This window comes from Rhinoderma darwinii, chromosome 4 (assembly GCF_050947455.1).
Source record: "Rhinoderma darwinii isolate aRhiDar2 chromosome 4, aRhiDar2.hap1, whole genome shotgun sequence".
In the NCBI taxonomy this organism is placed as follows: domain Eukaryota; kingdom Metazoa; phylum Chordata; class Amphibia; order Anura; family Rhinodermatidae; genus Rhinoderma; species Rhinoderma darwinii.
In genome coordinates this window covers 220,102,485-220,124,677 of record NC_134690.1, presented here as the reverse complement: position 1 = coordinate 220,124,677, position 22,193 = coordinate 220,102,485, and the positions used below count along the sequence as shown (strand labels likewise).

The 22,193-nt window shown below is 45.3% G+C and overlaps 1 protein-coding gene across 1 annotated transcript in view; it reads left to right on the top strand.

Annotated features, from left to right (window-relative positions):
- Window positions 1-22,193, top strand: part of MCHR2 (melanin concentrating hormone receptor 2) — a 363,048-nt gene that overhangs the window by 111,415 nt on the left and 229,440 nt on the right. The window contains exon 2 of the mRNA XM_075864203.1: window positions 14,882-15,082. Coding sequence (XP_075720318.1) covers window positions 14,901-15,082 — 182 coding nt within the window. The 5' untranslated portion in view covers window positions 14,882-14,900. The remainder of the gene's footprint in view (window positions 1-14,881; window positions 15,083-22,193) is intronic.

Here is a 22,193-nt window from a genome sequence, read left to right as displayed (position 1 = left end):
AAACCAAGCACACCATTGTTTTTCTTGTGAAATTCTCGATAAGTTTGATGTGTCACATGACCCTCTTCCCATTGAAAAAACGAAAGTTGGATACAAAATGGCCGACTTCAAAATGGCCGCCATGGTCAACACCCAGCTTGAAAAGTTTCCCCCCTCCCATATACTAATGTGCCACAAACAGGAAGTTAATATCACCATCCATTCCCATTTTATTTAGGTGTATCCATATAAATGGCCCAACCTGTATTTTAGGTACCATGTCAGGTTTGAAGTGACCCCCAAAAGTGACCTCATTTTGGAAACTACACCCCTCAAGGCATTTTTCTAGGGGTAAAGTTAGCATTTTGACACCACAGGTTTTTTTGTAGAATTAGTCTGTGAAGATGAAAATCACCTTTTCTTCTGCTAAAACATAGAATTCTTTAATTTTTACAAGGAATGAAGGAGAAAAAGCACCCCAACATTTGTAAAGCACTTGTTCCCGATTATGGCAATACCCCATATGTGGTCATAAACTGATGTTTGGACTCACAGCAGTGCTCAGAAGGGAAGGAGCGCCTTTAGAATTTTGGAGTGCAGATTTTGCTGGAATAGATTTCGGTGCCATGCCGCATTTGCAACGCCCTTGAGGGACCCAAAAGTGACCCTTTTTGGAAACTACACCCCTCAAGGAATTTTTCTAGGGGTATAGTGAGCATTTTGACCCCACAGGTTTTTTGTAGAATTTTGTGGAATTAGGCTGTGAAAATGAAAATCAAAATTTTTGTCCAATAAAATGTTGAATTTTTTAATTTTCACAAGGGATAAAAGAGAAAAAGCACCCCAACATTTGAAAAGCAATTTCTCCCGAGTATGGTAATACCCCATATGTGGTCATAAATGGTTTTCATTAGAAATTAATTGACCCTTTCAGGACTGATTCTTTTTTTCTTTTTCATTTTAGTTTTTCACTCCCCGTCTTCCAAGAGCCATGACGTTTTAGTTTTTCCGTCAATAGAGTGGTGTGAGGGCTTATTTTTTGCGGAAGGAGTTGTAGTTTCTATTGACACAATTTAAAGTACAATATAATGTACTGGGAATCTGAACAAAAATTATTTGCAGACTGAAATTGGAAAAAACTGTGATTCCTCCATTGTTTTTGGGGTTTTGTTTTTACGTCTTTCACTGTGTGGTAAAAACAACAACTTAGTTTTATTCTGCATCTCAATACAATTACGATGATACCAAATTTATATCTGTTTTTTATATTTGACAACTTTTACAAAGAAAAGACTTAAAAATAATTGTTTTGTATCATCACATTCTGAAAAGCATAACTTTTTTATTTTTTGGTCGATTGAGCGGTCTGGCGGCTTATTGTTGGCGTGACGAGCTGTAGCTTTTATTGGTACCATTTTATGGTACATACAACTTCTTGATCACTTTTTATTACGTTTTTTTTAAGAACTAAGGTGACCAAAAAACAGCGATTTTGGAGTTTTCAATTCTTTATTTCCTATGGCATTCACCGTGCGCAATAAATTACATTTTTCTTTATTCTGCGGGTCGGTATGATTGCAGCAATACCATATGCATATCGTTTTTTTTATGTTTTGCAGTGATTGCACACAGGGGCATAGCTAAAGGCTCATGGGCCCAGGTGCAAGATTTCAGCTTGGGCTCCCCTACCCCTCCCCAACAACACCATCATCAGACCCGTGCGCGTGCCTGTGCCCAGAAGCCTTGCCCAACAGCCCCCATAGTATAATGCCCCCACACAGTATAATGCTTCCATTGCTGCCCCCACACAGTATAATGCCCCATAACTGCCCCAGACAGTATAATGCCCCCACATAACAGCCCCATACCGTATAATGCTGTCTATATCAGCCCCCATACAGTATAATGCCCCAGTATCAGCTCCCCATACTGTATAATGCCCCCATATCAGCCCCCATGCAGTATAATGCCCCCCCATCTTATCAGCCCCCATGCCATATCAGCCCCCCATGCAGTATAATGCCCCCCCCCCCCCGCTATATTAGCCCCCCATACATTATAATGCCCCAACATGTGCAGAAAAAGAGCATAATTACTTAACTATCCCCGTTCCATCGCCTCCTCCGGTGTGTGCTATGAGTTACTCGGCGCAGACAGGCACAATGATGTCGCTACATCCTGCCTGCCTGCGTCAAGCTGCTCAGGACACAGTGAATGCTGGATCAAGGAGATGTCAGCTCCTTGCTCCAGCATTGAATGGAACTGGGACCTCGGTGAGTGACTCGCGACCCCCCGGAGGTCTTCGCACAAATACCCAGGGGGACGCGACTCACAGTGTGTAATGTATTGTGTTGTATTGTATTGTGCAGTTTGCGGTGGAGAGAGGATGGGGGGCTGTAATTTAATGACCACCCAGTTCCCAATGCACACCATGTCGCCGACAATGTGCATCGGGAACGACACAGTGACTTCTTGTTACTCTGACAGGAAGCCTATCAGGACCAGCCGGAGGTTAATCCTGATGGGCTTCCATCCATGACAGACATGGACGCCATTGTTTGGCCTCTGTTTGCCATGCTAACTATTGGCAAACCCCACGATTTCAGACCGGGGTCTGCCGATATGCTAGAAACCCCTAAAATGCGGCGATCGCAACCGATCGCCGCATTTAAGGAGTTAATTGCCAAAATCAGCAGCAAAGGGCCACTGGTCGGCAAGAGTGGAGTGTCAGCTGTCGTCGACAGCTGATCCCCCGGTTCCTGGTGTACACTGTCGCCGACTGTGTGCTCCGGAAACAACACTGTAACTATACATCCTGGTGCGGGAAGTAACCTCCCGCGACGATGTATAGTTACTGACTCATGCGGATACGGGGTTAATGACCAGCTGAATCCAAAGACCTACAGTGCTAGACTTTTATCCTCAATCTTTTACACTATCCATCACTTTCATCTCCTTAACCCCTTAATACCGAAGGTATTTTCAACCGTCATGACTGAACAATTTTTTACGTTTTTCCATCGTTGCATTCAAAGACCTATAACTTTTTTTTTTTTATGTCCACATAGGACATGTATGGACTTTTTTTTGCGGGACAAGTTGTATTTTTGTATAGCACCATTTTGGGGTACATATAATTTATCGATTAACTTTTTTAGTGGGGTACTGGAAAAACCCAGAAATTTTGCCATTCTTTTTTGCGTCATAACTTTATGCCATTTATTGTGTGGTATAAATAACATAATAACTTTATTCAGTGGGTCCTTTTGCGGCAAAACCATATTTATGTAGGTTTTTTATGTTTTCCTACTTTTAAACAGTAAAAACACTTTTTTTTCAAAATTATTTGTTTTTGTGTCGCCATATTTTAAGAGCAATAACTTTTTTATCTTTCGACCTATGCAGCTGTATGACAGTTTTTGTTTTTTTTTGTTGTTTTTTTTCCAAGAATGACTTGTAGTTTTTATTGGTACAATTTTGGAGTTAATGTGACTTTTTGATCACTTTTTATCAGATTTTTTTTAAGGTAGGATGATCAGAAAACAGCAATTGTCGCATTGCTTTTTGTTTGTTTTTTTACGGCGTTGACCATGCAGGTTAAATAATGTAACCGTTTTATAATTAGTCTCGTTACGGACGCGGTGATACCAAATATGAGTAGCTTTTTACTGTTTTTCATAATAAAGTATTTTGTAAGGTGAAAAAGTGGGTTTTTAATTTTTCTTTACTTAGGACTTTTGTTTATTTATTTATTTCAAACTTTATTTAAATTTTTTTAGTCCCACTAGGGGACTTTACTGTGTGATTGCATTGCATTATTGCCTGTCAATTTAAAACTGACAGGCACCTGTTAGGTCATGCCTCTGGCATCACTAAAGACCTTTGTTAGGCCCCTAGGCTGCCATAGAGACCATCGGCACCCTGTGATGCACGGGAGCTCCCTCCCTCTAAAACCACTCAGATGCGGCGCTTGCTATAGAGCGCCGCATCTGAGGGATTAAATATGATCGGAGACCACCGCTAGTGGTCTCCGATCGTTGCCCTAAAGCCCGAGGCTGTTAGCAACAGCAAGGGCTTCAGGAGATACCCGCCCGATGCAGAAAAAGTTCTTCTGAAGTGCCGACGTGAAAAGTCGGCGCTTCAGAAGTACACCCCAAACGGCCGACGTAAAAACATTATACGCCGGTCATTAAGGGATTAATTGACAGAAAGATCTGTTCATCTGTAGAACAAAACATATGTATTCTTCTCTGCTATTTTAATTAAAATATTCCCAAAAGATAAATGCATTGAACAGGAATTAGCTATAATATGAAAAGGCAGAAAGAGGGGAAAAACATAATTTAATAGTCAACTGTATATTAAGCAGATTAACTCCTTAAAGAGGCTCTGTCACCAGATTATGAGTGCCCTATCTCCTACATAATCTGATCGGCACTGGAATGTAGATAACAGCAGTGGTTTTTATTTTGAAAAACGATTATATTTGAGCAAGTTATGAGCAATTTTAGATTTAGTTTCTTAATGCCCAACTGGGTGTGTTTTTACTTTTAACCAAGTGGGTGTTGTAAAGAAGTGTATGAGGCTGACCAATCAGTGACCAATCAGCGTCATACACTTCTCATTGTTCCAGCCCAGCATGATCCACAGCACAGTGAGATTGTGCAGTGAAAGAAGCTGGGCTGGAACAATGAGGAGTGTATGACACTGATTGCTCACTGATTGGTCAGCCTCATACACTCCTTTACAACACCCACTTGGTCAAAAGTAAAAACACGCCCAGTTGGGCATTAAGAAACTAAATCTAAAATTGCTCATAACTTGCTCAAAAATGATCGTTTTTCAAAATAAAAACCACTGCTGTTATCTACATTCCAGCGCCGATCAGATTATGTAGGAGATAGGGCACTTATAATCTGGTGACAGAGTCTCTTTAAAGATGCAGCCTATTTTGACCTTCATAATGTGTAAATGTTTTCTTTCATTGTTGCATTCCAAAAGCCATAGCTTTTTTAGTTTTCCATCGACATACATGCATTAGGACTTATTTTTGGCAGGACAAGTTTTTAATGGCACCATTTTAGGCTACATATAATGTATAACTTTTACGTCTGTTTTGCAGTATATTAGGTGTACTAAGATGGCAGAGCTCAGGTCATTGTAAGGCATCAAGATGTCAAAGCAAGTCATAACCCCCCCCCCCCGTGTTCATGTTGGGGGAGATTGATAGGCTGACAGAGGGAGTTCCCTCCCACTGTCTAGCCACCTAGATGCCATGGTCAAAAGCATTTACCACGACATCTAAGGGGTTAAACAGTTATCTCCAATCCTGGCCTTTAGAGCAAGTTCATTACAGTATAATACTCCTGTGCCATCCCTATTGTCACGGCGGGAGGTGTGGACCCACTGGGCCGTACCGCGTAGCGGGGTAGCAGCTGGCCAACAAGGTACAAAACAATGTCTTTAGTTCGGAACGGGTAGCTGAGGCTAATAATTGATGGGTGACAGCTGGACGCGTACTGGTCCTTTAAGGCCGTGCATGCGCGGGCGCGTGCGCCCTGCATGAATCAGTCCGAGGACCCGGAAGTGGGTGCCGGCATCTCCCTGGAGGGAGCTGACGCCGTGAAGAGAGATGTCCATGGCCGGGGCCGTCAAGGGGTAAGTCTGAACGACGACCCCGGCCACAGACGTTACAACTATGACATATATTTACATTATTTTGCAGGGAACTAAATAGTTTTAATGACATAAATATATGTTATGGGGCAAGAAAGGGCTTAAAGGGAATGTATCATGTATTTAATTGTAGTCTCATTAAACAGATAAAAGTATGTAGAAAATATATTGTGTTCATCCTTTTTCTTCTAATGTAACTATTTATTTTTTTTACTTTTTAAAATGTCCTTGGGCAGCCATTTGGAAAGCTCACGCCCTTCCTGTACTGTCTGTATAAACAGTATAGCTGGATGTGTGTACTATATGGGAGCTACAATAAATAGGAGGTCATTGACAGAGAAATTTGTATTTCAGCCTCCAGGAGACGGCAGAGGAGATGCATACAGAGCCGTATTACTGTGTATCATAGATAATATTGCTAATCCTACTTTATGTAGGCCTGCAGCAGCAGAATAGAGATGTCATCTAGAGATGAGCGAACCGGGACAACCGAACCCGGTTTCGGTCCGAACTTCAGGAAAAGTTCGGTTCGCAGCTAATCCGTTTTGACCGAACCCGGCTACATTTTTGGCGCCTGCCACATGTTACATCTAAAATGGAGGATTTCACAAGATCACCTGACATCAGGCTACCCCATAATGCCTTGCAAACGGCTCTCCCAGCCAATCGGGAGGCAGCATAGGGGCGGGCTCAAGCCTGCAATAAAAGTCTATGCACGGAGCTCAGCGGCCATTTTACAGACAGGAGCTGTAGGGATAGCATCTCTGTGCAGTAAGGGAAAGCTTTAGGAATCTAAAAGGCAGGAATCCATAAATCGAAGGGGCTCATCCACTACTCACTACTCAGCCAGTGTGTGAATACGCTTTTATAAGGGGCTCATCCCCGTTGCATCCAACTTGCAATACAGGCAGCCTTTGTAGTAGTGGTAGTAGTAGTACTACAAGGCTCAGCATTCCCTGAGTGCACTGCAGCGAGGCTGATTGAAATTCTCATTCATTGCCATTTGCCAAGCCAGTGTCAGTGTGTGAATACGCTTTTAGAAGGGGCTCATCCCTGGCCGTTAACAGGAATAACAATCCAACTTGCGATACAGGCAGCCTAGTAGTACTACAAGGCCCAGCATTCCCTGAGTGCACTGCAGCGAGGCTGATTGAAATTCTCATTCATTGCCATTTGCCAAGCCATTGTCAGTGTGTGAATACGCTTTTAGAAGGGGCTCATCCCTGGCCGTTAACAGGAATAACAATCCAACTTGCGATACAGGCAGCCTAGTAGTACTACAAGGCCCAGCATTCCCTGAGTGCACTGCAGCGAGGCTGATTGAAATTCTCATTCATTGCCATTTGCCAAGGCAGTGTCAGTGTGTGAATACGCTTTTAGAAGGGGCTCATCCCTGGCCGTTAACAGGAATAACAATCCAACTTGCGATACAGGCAGCCTAGTAGTACTACAAGGCCCAGCATTCCCTGAGTGCACTGCAGCGAGGCTGATTGAAATTCTCTTTCATTGCCATTTGCCAAGGCAGTGTCAGTGTGTGAATACGCTTTTAGAAGGGGCTCATCCCTGGCCGTTAACAGGAATAACAATCCAACTTGCGATACAGGCAGCCTAGTAGTAGTACAACACCCAGCATTCCCTGAGTGCACTGCAGCGAGGCTGATTGAAATTCTCATTCATTGCCATTTGCCAAGCCAGTGTCAGTGTGTGAATACGCTTTTAGAAGGGGCTCGGAAATGTCTGGGAAAAAAAAGGTTGTGAAAGGACGGGGTAGAGGAAAAAAAAACCATGCCGTCTCCTCTTCCAGTCCAAATGTTGGATCTGTTGGTGCCACACCCAGTACCAGCATTTGTGGCACAAGACATGTGCCCAGTTCCACTAGTAGCAGCTGCCATGTGCCTGCTGGTAGTAGTATCAGCAAGCCAGACTTGTCCATCTCCTCCGGTGGGCGGGTTACTTTAGACAATACGGCCATTGTGGACTTGTTGGCTGGCTCGCGGTCATCTCAGCAGGAAGACTCTGACGATCTGGCTTCAAGCCAGGTTTCGTTGGATTCCAAATGCTCTACAGTTCCTTGGCACGGTGACAGTAGTAATATAGGTATTTCTAGCGTTTCCATTCCATCATCTATGTCTTCGCTCCCCCTTCCTAGCGGGAAGCCATCTTTCCTGAGAGTCCTAAGAGACATCTCCTCGGGTGCGAAGGAAGATACTGAACAACATAGTGATGATGATGATGATGATGATTTGTTTTCCGCGAGTCAGCCAACGGAGTGTGTTGCGGCGGTGGTGGAGGTGGAAGCTGTGACCGAGACGCATAGCTGCGGTAGTGGGGGTGTTGGTGGTGGTAACCGTGGTGGCAGACGCAGTAATGAGGGGGGGCATGGAGCCCGCCATGATGTCACATCACATTCACAACACAGTGACAGAAGTGGCGGGGATGATGAGGAAGGCTATGATGATGATGTTGTTTTAGACAGGACGTGGGAACCAGGTGACGAGGTGATGACGGCGTCAGAGGAGGAGGGTAGTAGTGGCGGCACTGGACGTGATAAACAGCCAAGCCGAGGTAGGGGCAGAAGTCAATCTGCAAAACGTTGCAGCGGTAGGGTCAGCTCAGGAGCCGGTGACGGCGACACAGATGCTGGTGTAGGCTCCCGAAAAAAGCCTGCCAGACAAGGGGCAAGCTCGGGTGGTTGTGGTGGTGTTGGTGGACGTGGTACTACCTCTTTACGGTACTCTGCTGTGTGGCAATTTTTCTGTACCTTCCCGGAGGACGAAAACATGGCACAGTGCCGTATCTGCAAGCAGAAAGTAAGGCGTGGGCAGGGCAGCAATGTAGGAACTACTGCACTACGTAAACACATGGAACGGCATCACAAGGCCATGTGGGACAATCAACATGCCCCACCATCATGTACATCTAATGAAGACCCCTCTTCCGCTGCTGCTGCTGCTGCTCCGAGTCCCTCTCATCTAAGTAGTAGCCAGGCCTTATCCACCATGTCATTGTCATCATCATCATCACTGTCATCTAGTGCTCCTCCTACGTCCCGTCAGTTATCCATTACGGAATCGTTGTCCAATAAGCAACAATATATACCCAGTCATCCACTTGTCGTGCGGCTTAATTCACACCTGGCTAAGTTGTTGGTGGTGCAGTCGCTGCCGTACCACCTGGTCGACTCCGCCAGCTTCAAGCAATGGATGGCGTGCGCTCAGCCTAGGTGGCGAATACCTAGCCGACATTACTTCTCCAAAACAGCTGTCCCTGCCTTGCACAAGCATGTGGAGGAAAAGGTGTGCCAGTCCTTGCAATTATCCGTGTGCAGCAGGGTACATGCCACCGTCGACACGTGGAGCAGCAACTATGGGCAGGGACAGTACATGTCTTTCACGGCCCACTGGGTCAATATTTTGCAGTCCGATGCACCACCGCAGCAATGCCAGGCATTACCACCTCCACGCTTGTATCTTTCTGGTTCAACTCCGGACACCAGGCGCCTACCATCCTCCTCCTCCTACTCCTCCTCCTCCTCCTTGCCTTCCTCCTTGGCGGTCTTCCCGTCCCAGACAGGACACAGCGTATCTTCCACTCCTCCTCCCTCCTCTTTTCATAGGTGCAAGGTGAAGCGCCACAACGCTGTCTTACACCTGCTGAGCCTGGGCGAGAAAAGCCACACAGGGCAGGAGCTGCTGCTGTGCATCAGGGAGGAAATCGCACGCTGGCTGTCTCCTCTGAAACTCACACTGGGCAATGTTGTCTCTGATAACGGCAAGAACGTTGTGGCTGCACTGCGTCTACGTCACCTGACACACGCTCCTTGCATGGCACATGTGATCAATCTGGTCATAACATGCTTCTTAAAGTCATATGTTGGTTTGAAGGGTTTGCTGGCCATGTCCAGGAGGGTTTGCGTTCGCTTTAGACGTTCGTATGCATTTAAGCACGCCCTCCTGGACTTGCAGCGTCAAAACAATCTCCCAGAACACAGCCTGATTTGCGACGTTCCAACACGCTGGAATTCCACCCTGCACATGTTGGACCGTCTGTACGAACAGCGGAAAGCCGTGAATGATTTCCTGATGCAGCAGACGGGCAGCGTTTGGAGCCAGTGTAATTTCGAGCTCAGGCACTGGCAGCTGGTTAGAGATGCATGTCGCGTTTTGAGGCCCTTTGAAGAGGCCACACGATTTGTGAGCCGTGATGCTAGCGGAATGAACGATGTTATGCCGCTGATATTCATTATGGAGCAAACGCTCACAGCGATGATTCAGCAAAGGATGGAGGAAGGATCACATCTGGCTATGGATGTTGAGGAGGAGGAGGAGGATGAGGAAACAGGACCTGAAGAGGAGCTGGATTTGGAGATGGAATCACAGGAAGGGATAGGGGACGAGGCAGCCGCACAACATGACAGTGATGGTGGTGATGACGAGTCTGACGACGACCTTGATGATGGACAACCATGGCAGTATGGGGCGGAGATGGAACCAACCGGGCCCTCTGAAACGCTGACCAGGATGGCGAGCTGTATGCTTTGTTATTGGGCACGCTGACTGTCGTATTGTTAGCATGAAGCAAAGAGATGAGTACTGGATAGCCACACTTTTAGACCCTCAGTATAAAGCCAGAATGGGGGAGTTTTTTGCGCCTTCCGAGAGGGAGGCAAAATTGGCTTATTATCGAGAGAAGCTATGCAGCCAGCTTGTCACGGCTTTCAAACGGCAAACACCTGCTGCAAGCATGTCTGACCGGGGGGCCACTCTCCGCTCCCCACTGTGTCATCGTTCCACCGCCTCTGGCAGAGCTACCTCTGCAGCAGCAGCAGCAGCCAATTCAGTTTGGAAAATATGATGACAACATTTTTACATCCAATACCCCGACCTGACACACATCGTAGTCACCAAAGGGATGTTCACCATCACCAGGTGCAGCACCTAAACAACCAGGTTCACTCGTACCTGGACTGTGCCCTTTCTCCGTCAGAAATGCTGATCCCAGACCCCATGGACTTCTGGGTCAGCAGATTGGATCATTGGCAAGAACTGGCCCAGTTTGCCATGGGTGTACTGTCTTGTCCACCCTCCAGTGTAGTGTCAGAGAGGGTATTCAGCGCGGCAGGGGGCTTCGTCACCCCTAAGCGAACAAGATTGTCCGCCAACAGCTTGGAAAATCTCACGTTTCTGAAAATGAATCAAGCGTGGATCGGTGAGGATTTTAAAACCCCTGTGCCTAATGCCACTGATTAGATCTGACAATGCTGCTGCTGCTGCCGCTACCGCCTGCTACTGCCGCCTGCTACTACGGGATTCTGTCCTGTCCACTCTTTTTTTAATGTGCCGCTGTTGGTGCTGCTACTACTTCTACCACCAATCCACCCCAGTGCCGTCTGCTACAAGCAGGCCTGCCCCACCAGAGGGCTTTGTCCTGTGACTGTCCAGTCTCTTTTTTTAATGTGCTGCTACTACTACTACTACTACCACCCTTGCTGTCTGTTGGCTACCTCTACTACCACCAATACACCTCCACTGCCGTCTGCTACAAGCAGGCCTGAGGCCTGCCCCACCACAAGGCTTTGTCCTCCTATGACTGTCCAGTCTGTTTTAATGTGCTACTACTACTACTACTACTACTACTACCCTTGCTGTCTGTGTCGGCTACCTCTACTACCACCAATACACCTCAACTGCCGTCTGCTACAAGCAGGCCTGAGGCCTGCCCCACCACAGGGCTTTGTCCTCCTGTGACTGTCCAGTCTGTTTTAATGTGCTGCTACTACTACTACTACTACTACTACCACCCTTGCTGTCTGTGTCGGCTACCTCTACTACCACCAATACACCTCCACTGCCGTCTGCTACAAGCAGGCCTGAGGCCTGCCCCACCACAGGGCTTTGTCCTCCTGTGACTGTCCAGTCTGTTTTAATGTGCTGCTACTACTACTACTACTACTACCACCCTTGCTGTCTGTGTTGGCTACCTCTACTACCACCAATACACCTCCACTGCCGCCCATCTGCTACAAGCAGGCCTACCCCACCACAGGGCTTTGTCCTTTGACTGTCGTCCAGTCTCTTTTTTTAATGTGCTGCTGCTACTACCAGTCTACCACCCTTGCTGTCTGTGTTGGCTAGTCTACCTCTACTACCACCAATACACTTCCACTGCCATCCGTCTGCTACAAGCAGGCCTGCCCCACCACAGGGCTTTGTCCTGTGACTGTCCAGTGTCTTTTAATGTGCTGCTACTGCTCACCCTTGCCAATAAAAAGGGTCAATTTTTGGAGGGCTTGTCAAAAGCCATTGCTTGTTGCTTTTACATCCATGTATAGAAGAACCCCGGCAGGCATCTGCCAATAAAAAGGGTCAATTTTTGGAGGGCTTGTCAAAAGCCATTGCTTGTTGCTTTTACATCCATGTATGGAAGAACCCCGGCAGGCATCTGCCAATCAAAAGGGTCAATTTTTGGAGGGCTTGTCAAAGCCATTGCTTGTTGCTTTAATGCTTTTACATCTATGTATGGAAGAACCCCGGCAGGCATCTGCCAATAAAAAGGGTCAACTTTTGGAGGGCTTGTCAAAGCCATTGCTTGTTGCTTTAATGCTTTTACATCTATGTATGGAAGAACCCCGGCAGGCATCTGCCAATAAAAAGGGTCAATTTTTGGAGGGCTTGTCAAAAGCCATTGCTTCTTCTTTTACCACCTTATATGTATGAACCCTGGCAGGCATCTGCCGCCAAAAATGGTTAATTTTTGTACCTTTTTTAAAAATGCATTAAGCATACACAAGTGCACTGGTTTCTGTTAGTTATCACCGTGTCCCATTCGTTTTCCTATAGCCATACATGTTGGCGTAACTTTGACACTAACTTTGCCTTAAAGACAGCTCAAAAGTACTTGGATACACTCATGGGTGACCTAAGAGTGTTATACAGGGCTTCTAGGGCTTTTAAACAGTGTTATACACCACTTTTAGGGGCTTTCTTGTATTGCAGGTTCGGTCAGAACTAGTTCGGTCCAAATCGAACTTTTTCACGAAATTCGGCGAACTTGCCGAACCGAACTTTTCATAAGTTCGCTCATCTCTAATGTCATCTGTAATTAAATCCCCCACTCTCTAATGATAATGAAATGACTATTTTTACCTACTCCAGTCTACACAGCAAAGCTTAAAAGTTAACAGCAGAAAAAAGAAAGTGTGTGCCTATTGTTTGCCCTTCAGTGGCCAGTGTGAATACTGGAATATTTCAGGATTTTTTTAATATGGTTAGTCATATAAAAAATAAAAGCCAAAACACCGAAAAAAATGTCAAAAATTTATTTGTAAATAATGCCTTTTTCTCATAATACGTTTGCTTTAAAAAAAAAACAAAAAACATTTAATAGCTTCCAGAGTGACAATATGTCTTATATAAATCATTTTTAATAGTATTGTGTTCCCCTAAATTAAAGGCATTGCCATTGAAATTTGACTTGCCAAAAGAAATGTTACTGTGAAGGTCCACCTTTGCTTTCAAATTACGGAATTGCATTCTAAGCAATTCATCATTTGGGATTAAAAGAATAAAATTGATTAAAATGTTAAAATAATAAAATTCACCTTAATTATACTTACCTTAGAATTCTTCACAGTTCCACTGCTATTGCTGTTTGAGCAGCTAACCCCGGCCCACTGCAGTGATGTGTCGACCATAGTGACTTCACTACAGTAGACCGTGCCTGATTTGCCAGCTCACGTCACGTGTAATCTCTATGGATGACATGTAATCATTCAGGAGTGTAACACAGATGCAATTTGGGACCTGAACAGCGGCAATGGGGAACTGTACAGCATTATAAGGTAAGTATATTAGGATTTTTTTTTATTTTAAGATCTTAATTAATTATTTTAAGATCTTAATTTTTTTTTTTACATTCCTGGAAAACCCCTTACTTTACTTAAATTAATAATTAAAACTCCTTATGCCTGTTCTGTCATCAGCGGTATACAGGCATCACTTATGATGCTTAGATTCTATCAATGGAGGGAAGAGAGAGACTGTTATTATAGCAAACTTCATGACAGAGAGTGGACATCAGGAATTGTATCTGTTTTCCTATTTATTTATATGTTATATTAAAGGGGTTTTCCACTACCGGACAACTGATGACCTTTCCACTAGATGGGTCATCAGTATATCACTGTCACGATCTGTGGGTATGTGGACCCACTGGGCCATACCGTCATAGTGGTATAGCAGCTGGCCAACAGGATACGAAGTCAAAGTCTATAGTTTGGATAAGGGTACCTGTGATAACTTTAGACAGTAGCGATGGAAGGCTCGAATGGGACTTTGGCAACAGGCAGACACCAGGTGCGGTGTAACACGGAAGGCATAGTATACAGCACAACATGACTCCAACTCTTTACAGCACAGGAACAAGGTAGCACGGGATACAGGATACAGGTAGCAGGAACGGGAACACTGGGAACTGGAAAACACTAAGGGACCATTTGCAAAGACTAACACGGGTAAGTAAACAATGCTCAGGCAATGAAGGAAGGAGCAGGGCCCTTCTTATAGTCCAGGGTGATCATGGGATAATTTGGTATATAATTCAGGTGCGTGCGCAGGCCCTTTAGGGCCGGGCACGAGCGTGTGCACACACCCTACTGGACACAGCAGAGTGAAGCAGAAGTGAGCGCTGGCATCTCCTGAGGAGGAGATGCAGGCCAGCGCTTACTGATCCATGGCTGCGGCCGTCAGGGGGTGAGTAATCCCGACGGTCCGATCAGCTGCTCCGGTTGCCTGCGTACACCGGATGTTATTGCAAAGTATGCCATGTATTGAGCCAGAAGCAGTTGGCTCCGTACACTGCATAGCAGCCGTGCTGCCGAACTGCAGCTCTGCTCCTATTCACTTGAATAGGAGTAGAGCTGCAGTACTGTAGCACAGCCGCTATTCCATGACCGGGGCCCACTGCTTCAGGCTTGGACGTCCGGTGCCTGAAGGCAACCGGAGCAGCTGATCAGTACAGGGTCCGCGTGTCGAACCCCCACAGATCATGTACTGATGACCTATCCGGCGGATAGGTAATCAGTTGTCCAGTCGTGGACAATCTCTTTAAGTAGTTTAGAAGTAATTTAGTAGATTCACAAAAGTTTTCTATTACATTGACATTACATGAGAATTTTTTTTTAATATAAAACCAGTGGGTGAACTAAATATATATTTTATTGTTGCAGATTAAAGAAGTGCGTAACAATGAATGGAATTCAAATAACATCATGGAATAGTACTGGTGACTTATCAAATAAATCATGGAATATGAGAAATGGATATCATCTCATTAATACTGCAGAAACTGTTATTCTTCCTTCCTTTATTGGAATCATCTGTTCTACTGGATTAGTGGGAAACATCTTGGTTTTGGTTACTATAATAAGGTAAGCAGCAATTCTTAAAAGTTAGAACATTTGTGTAGTACAGAATAATGTGTAGGAACTGTAATAGTGAGAATGAGTGGTATTTATTGCTCTGGCTGTGTAAATCGATCCCATAGTCATTGAATAGAGCTGCAGGACGCATGCGTAACCACCGATCCATTAAAACTCCACCTCACTATGGTCATGTAATGAGGAGGAATGGGGGGCTCTGGACAGTGGTGGTGCCTCCAAAATCATACATTTATCACCTACTCTGTGGATAGGTGATAAATGGTTTTTGTGTGGATTAAGCCCCTTAATTTTAACCCCTTAAAGTGTTTGTGCGGTGACTCTAAGTTCCCCACGATCTGACTTTAGGTATGGAGGGATCCTGCTTCATGCCAGGTGAGACAGGATAATTCTAATTATTAACACTAATGCATGATACCTGCCGGGCTTCAGATGGTTGTCTCGGCAACTGCAACCCATTAAACAGTGTCTTTTAACAATTGAGGTCAGATGGAGCAGTAGTAAGGGGAGCTACAAAATCCCTTTAAGGATGCAGCCTTTTTTGGAATATAGGATGTAGTGATTTTGTTTACGTTTTTCTACCAATGCATTCCAAGAGTTATAACCTTTTATTTTTCTGTCCATATAGCTGCAATAGGGCTTGTATTTTATTTCTAAATGGCACCCTATTGGGATACAAATAAATAATTCTATAACTTTTATAAAAAATATTATTTACTTTTTATTATTATTTATTTATTTTGACATAATAAAACTTTTTTTATTGGTAAAAAAAGATTTTTTTTTCATAATTTATCTTTTAAAAATGTTTAATTTGTTTTACATTTTTTGTTACTCTCCACTTGGAAACTAGACTATGTGATCTCTTTGTGGCTTATATAATAAACTGTAATATTGCAGTATATTATGCCTGCCAGCATAACGCTGACAGGCATCCTATTAGGCCCTGCCCCTGACATAGTTGGTGTACTAAGATGGCAGACCTGGGGGCCATTGTTAAAAGCTATGTAAATCTTTGAAAGTGATTTTTTTTTTCATGATGTCACACAGGAGCGCAGTCCCTTTTCCGCGCTGCTGGATCATTGGTGGTATGTGAGCAATGACCACACAGCCCCCGGTAGATAGTGCCATCCCCCCTATAGATAGCTCCCCACACACCCCACCCTGTTGACAACACTACACCCCCCTCTCTGTAGATGACTCCATTGGGGCAACCTCTAGGAGTGGAATCCCCAGCTAGAGCATTGCTGATGCTCTGGCCAGGGATTCCTCTCCTGGAGGAGCCCTTTACGTCAATGTCCATATACTGTATGGACAGTGACGTCAGGGGCTCCTTCTGGATTGGAATTCCCAGCCAGAGCGTTGCCAATACTTTGGCTGGGGTTTCCTCTCCTGAAGGAGCCCCTGATGTCATTGTCCATATATGGACAGTGACGTAAGAGTGGGTACACGCAAAACGGCTGTAGGCTTGTGCTCCACATCCCAAAGTTCTGCTTTGCTGAATAAACCAAGACATTTTTTTACTGAATGGTGAGTGCTGTAGATTTTTTTCTTCTCTACTTTGTACATTCGTTGAAGTTATTTTCAATACCACAGAGCACCACTTGTTGTAGATTTGTTGTGAGTCGTTAACAGGTTCAGGGGGGATTTACACGAGCGTGTGCGTTTTGCGCACGCAAAAAACGCCACGTTTTGCGTCCGCAAAAGGCACTTAACAGCTCCGTGTGTCATTAAATAGGATGTGCGCCTGCGTGATTTTCGCGCAGCCGCCATCATTATGACACTCCGTTTGGATGTTTGTAAACAGAACAGCACGTGGTGCTTATCTGTTTGTAAACATACTTTTGACTGCTGTTGCGCGAATCACGCGCGTCCCACGGAAGTGCTTCCGTGTGGTGCGCGTGATTTTCATGCACCCATTGACTTCAATGATGCGCGAAAAATGCACAAGTATAGGACATGTCGTGAGTTTTACGCAACGGACTCACGCTGCGCAAAAATCACGGACTGTCTGCACGGCCCCATAAACTAATATAGGTCCGTACGACACGCGTGAAAATCACGTGCGTTGCACGGACGTATATCACGATTGTGCAAATCCGCCCTCATACATTCTGCTGGGATACATAATGCTCCACAAATCAGAGCAGTGCCGATCATTCTGTTTCTCATACCCTTTAATGGGAAAGCGTTGTAAGGAAATTACACCCCATTTACTACTCTTTGTAAAAACAAAATATTTTATATATTAGTAATATTTGTTTTTGGTTTTGTTATACATAGGAATTAATATTGAATCAAATATTATTGATTATGGAATGATAATTACGAGAACAGATTTACCACTAGAGTCAGTACAACCTGCATCTGAACAAGAGTAAGAGAATAGTGCTTTTTAGCTTTGCTGTTAAATGTCAATGATAGCAAAAATAATAGTGATATATAGGGACCAAATAATAATGACATAACACAGTGGGCTATTAATACATTTACATCCGCAGCCACCTGAGCCTGATCATGAGACCAGGAACATACATGGTGTGACTTACTGTGACCATCTCTTACTGACTGCAACCACCCGTGATCACAACTTTCTAAGAACAACTTTGTTCAATGGTGACGTTTGATTGCATAAGCAGTTGGTTGTGGTCAGTTGCATTGGTGGTCAGTAGCATCCAGTTTTAGTAGCATTCATTGTTTGTCATGGTCATAGTGGCAGTCAATCACTGTTGTAGTAATTAAGTCCCTATTAGATACAATGGGTTGCTGTTGGGTATGGTTGCTGCCAGTCATGTACAGTGGCAGTTGGTCATGTATCCATTATGGTCTCAGTCATTTACGCAGTCACCTACACTGTTTACCGTTTCCTTACCTCACCTCAGGCCAAGTCGATCCTTCTGCTGAAGTAGTAGCTCTATATTGGGAAAAATGTGTCTATCTCCAATATGACAGTGCCTGTCCACATAAAATAAATAAGAACTGAGTAAAAAAAAACTGATAGTCTAGGACCAGTTAGGGCTTTATAAATAATACCCCTACAGTTCTGTGTTAAATTTCCTGTCTAGGCTCAAATACAGTTTATGCTGTCTGTGATAAACTGGTTAATCAAATTAATCTTCTTTTTCTGGTATTTTTTTCTATTTTCTGCTAGCAATATATATATTGTTTATCATATTTTGTCCAAATGTGCTCCATCTATATTTTTAGTTTACCTACAAGAGCTATTGATCAAGTAACATATTTTATTGCATTATGCGTCAGTGTATATTTGCTTTTTTTTCTCCATATTTGTGTTTGGTCTCATTTTTTTAATCTTCAATCTGAGCATACCACAATAATCCTAGAATACACTTGTAATGATGGGGGTAGGGGAACAGACAGGTGAGCCCTAATCTACCCGCCACTCAGTCCCTGCCTACTTGCAACGACCCGCCCTAGGCGACGGGGTACAACTGGGCGACGGTCCCTACGCTCAATAAGTGCACAACAGACAAACAGACAAGGGTACACAGAAGCTAAGGTAAATGGGGCAGTTGCCCACGGCAACACCGTGAGCAACAAGAGAGGTGAACGAGCCGAGTCAAACCAAGAGTGTACGAGGTACCAAACGCAGAGCAGGAGAGTAGTGAACAAGCCGAGTCAAACCAGGAGTGTACGAGGTACCAAATGCAGAGCAGGAGAGTAGTCAGTAAGCCAGGGTCAGTATGAAGCAGGGACAAATAGTTCAAGAAGCTGCAGCAGGGCCAGGAAAACAAACGAGAAGAATCACAAGCAAGGAGGCACAGGAAAGGCAGGTATAAATAGACAGAGGGCGGGAGCTAGCTCCGTCTGGCCAGGCTGTGATAGGCTCTCCCACTCCTAAGCCTGCCATCCTGAGTGGTGGAAGATGGAGTCAGTCTCACAGACATAGAAGCAGGTGCAGACTGAATAACTATGGGCGTTGACACAGAAGCTGTGCCTGGCAGATCCTTTACAGTACCCCCCCTTTTATGAGGGGCCACCGGACCCTTTCTAGGTGGACCTGGTTTATTGGGGAAATGAAGGTGGAACCTCCTGACCAATACCCCAGCGTGAACATCCTGGGCGGGTACCCAAGTCCTCTCCTCAGTCCCGTATCCTCTCCAATGGACCATGTACTGGAGGGAGCCTTGGACCATCTTGCTGTCCACAATCTTGGTCACCTCGAAATCTACCCCCTCAGGGGTGAGAACGGGGACAGGAGGTTTCCTCGAGGGAGCCAAGGACGGGGAGCAGCGTTTAAGGAGGGAGGCATGAAACACGTCGTGTATTCGAAAAAATGGGGGCAACTCCAGTCGGAAGGAGACAGGATTGAGGACTTCAATGACCTTGTATGGCCCTATAAACCGGGGAGCAAACTTCTTGGACGGGACTTTAAGGCGCAAGTTCTTAGACGATAGCCACACCAGATCCCCGACCATAAACAAGGGGTTAGCAGAACGTCTTCTATCTGCCTGAGTTTTTTGTATGCTCTGGAACGCCTCTAGGTTCTTCTGAACCTGGGCCCAGACTGTGCACAGTTCCCGATGAACGACCTCTACCTCGGGATTGTTGGAACTACCAGGTGAAACGGAGGAGAACCGTGGATTAAACCCAAAATTACAGAAAAAGGGGGAGACCCCTGACGAGTTACTGACCCGGTTATTAAGGGAAAATTCGGCGAGGGGAATGAAGGAGACCCAATCATATTGACAGTCAGAGATAAAACACCTTAAATATTGTTCTAGAGACTGATTAGTCCTCTCAGTTTGGCCATTAGTTTCAGGATGGAAGGCAGAGGAGAAGGAGAGATCAATCTCCAACTTTTTACAGAAGGCTCTCCAAAACAATCAAACAAATTGTACCCCTCTGTCAGAAACAATATTGACAGGGACCCCATGGAGACGCAGGATGTATTTGACAAACAGGGTAGCTAACGTCTTAGCATTGGGTAGTTTCTTGAGGGGCACAAAGTGGCACATCTTACTGAAGCGGTCTACTACAACCCACACCACCGACTTGCCTTGAGATGGAGGCAAATCGGTGATAAAATCCATGGAGATATGGGTCCAAGGTCTCTGGGGAATGGGCAAAGAACGTAGTAAGCCCGCTGGCCGGGACCTGGGAGTCTTGGACCTAGCACAAACTTCACAATCGGCGACGTAGGCCTTAACGTCTTTAGGCAACCCAGGCCACCAATGGTTTCTGGCAATGAGGTGCTTGGTACCCAGGATGCCTGGATGACCAGATAGTGCGGAGTCATGATTTTCCCTAAGTACCCTTAGCCGGAATTGCAGGGGAACAAACAGCTTGTTCTCAGAAAGGTTCCCGGGAGCTGAACCTTGATCAGCCGCAATTTCAGAGACTAAATCAGAATCAATAGAGGAAATGATTATACCTGGAGGCAAAATACAAGCAGGATCTTCCTCCGAAGGAGGGCTGGCCATGAAGCTACGCGACAGTGCATCAGCCTTAACATTTTTAGACCCAGCCCTATAGGTAACCAAAAAGTTGAATCAGGTAAAAAATAACGCCCATCGAGCTTGTCTCGGGTTTAGCCTCTGGGCAGATTCTAGGAAAACCAGATTCTTGTGGTCGGTAAGGACCGTTTCCTGGTGCCTAGCCCCTCCAGAAAGTGGCGCCACTCTTCAAATGCCCATTTAATGGCTAAGAGTTCACGGTTGCCAATATCATAGTTACTCTCAGTGGGCGAAAACTTCCTGGAGAAGTAGGCACAGGGACCGAGATGGGTGAGGGACCTGGTACCCTGGGACAAGACAGCCCCCACTCCCACCTCGGACGCGTCAACCTCCACGATAAATGGCTCCATTTGGTTGGGCTGAACCAGCACCGGGGCCGAGATAAAGCACTTCTTAAGGATCTCAAAAGCCTGGACAGCCTCAGGAGGCCAGTGGAGGAGATCAGCACCTTTGCAAGTGAGATCCGTAAGAGGCTTAGCGATGACCGAGAAGTTAGCGATAAATCTCCTGTAATAATTAGCGAACCCCAGGAAGCACTGTAACGCCTTCAGGGAGGCAGGTTGGACCCATTCCGCCACAGCCTGGACCTTGGCGGGGTCCATGCGGAATTCATGAGGAGTGAGGATTTGACCCAAAAATGGTATCTCCTGCACCCCAAACACACATTTTTTGGTCTTCGCAAACAGTTTGTTTTCCCGAAGGACCTGGAGCACCTTCCTGACATGCTCAATGTGGGAGGACCAGTCCTTGGAAAACACAAGTATGTCATCAAGGTACACTACAAGAAATACCCCCAGGTAATCTCTTAAAATCTCATTTATGAAATTCTGGAAGACCGCGGGAGCATTACACATCCCAAAGGGCATGACGAGGTATTCTAAATGACCTTCGGGCGTGTTAAACGCAGTCTTCCACTTATCCCCCTCTTTGATGCGGAGAAGGTTATAAGCCCCCCGTAGATCAAACTTAGAGAACCATTGAGCCCCTGAACCTGATTAAAGAGATCAGGAATCAAAGGAAGGGGATACTGGTTTCTTACAGTGACCTTATTCAAGTTACGGTAGTCAATGCATGGCCTAAGACCACCATCCTTCTTCCCTACGAAGAAGAAGCCAGCACCTACCGGAGAAGTAGAGGGGCGAATGTAACCCTTGGCCAGGCATTCCTGGATATACTCTCTCATGGCTTCACGCTCGGGACAAGAGAGATTAAATATCCTACCCTTAGGGAGCTTAGCTCCTGGTACCAAATCGATAGCGCAATCGTATTCTCTATGAGGAGGTAACACTTCGGAGGCCTCCTTAGAGAAAACATCAGCGAAGTCCTGAACAAACTCAGGTAGCGTGTTCACCTCCTCAGGGGGAGAAATAGAATTAACAGAAAAACATGACGTCAAGCATTCATTACCCCATTTGGTAAGATCCCCAGTATTCCAGTCAAACATGGGATTATGCAACTGCAACCAGGGAAGGCCTAAAACCAAATCGGACGATAATCCCTGCATCAACAGTACATTGCACTGCTCCAAATGCATGGAGCCAACAAGGAGTTCAAAAACAGGGGTGTGCTGTGTAAAATAACCATTAGCAAGAGGAGTGGAGTCGATACCCACTACCGTGACAGGT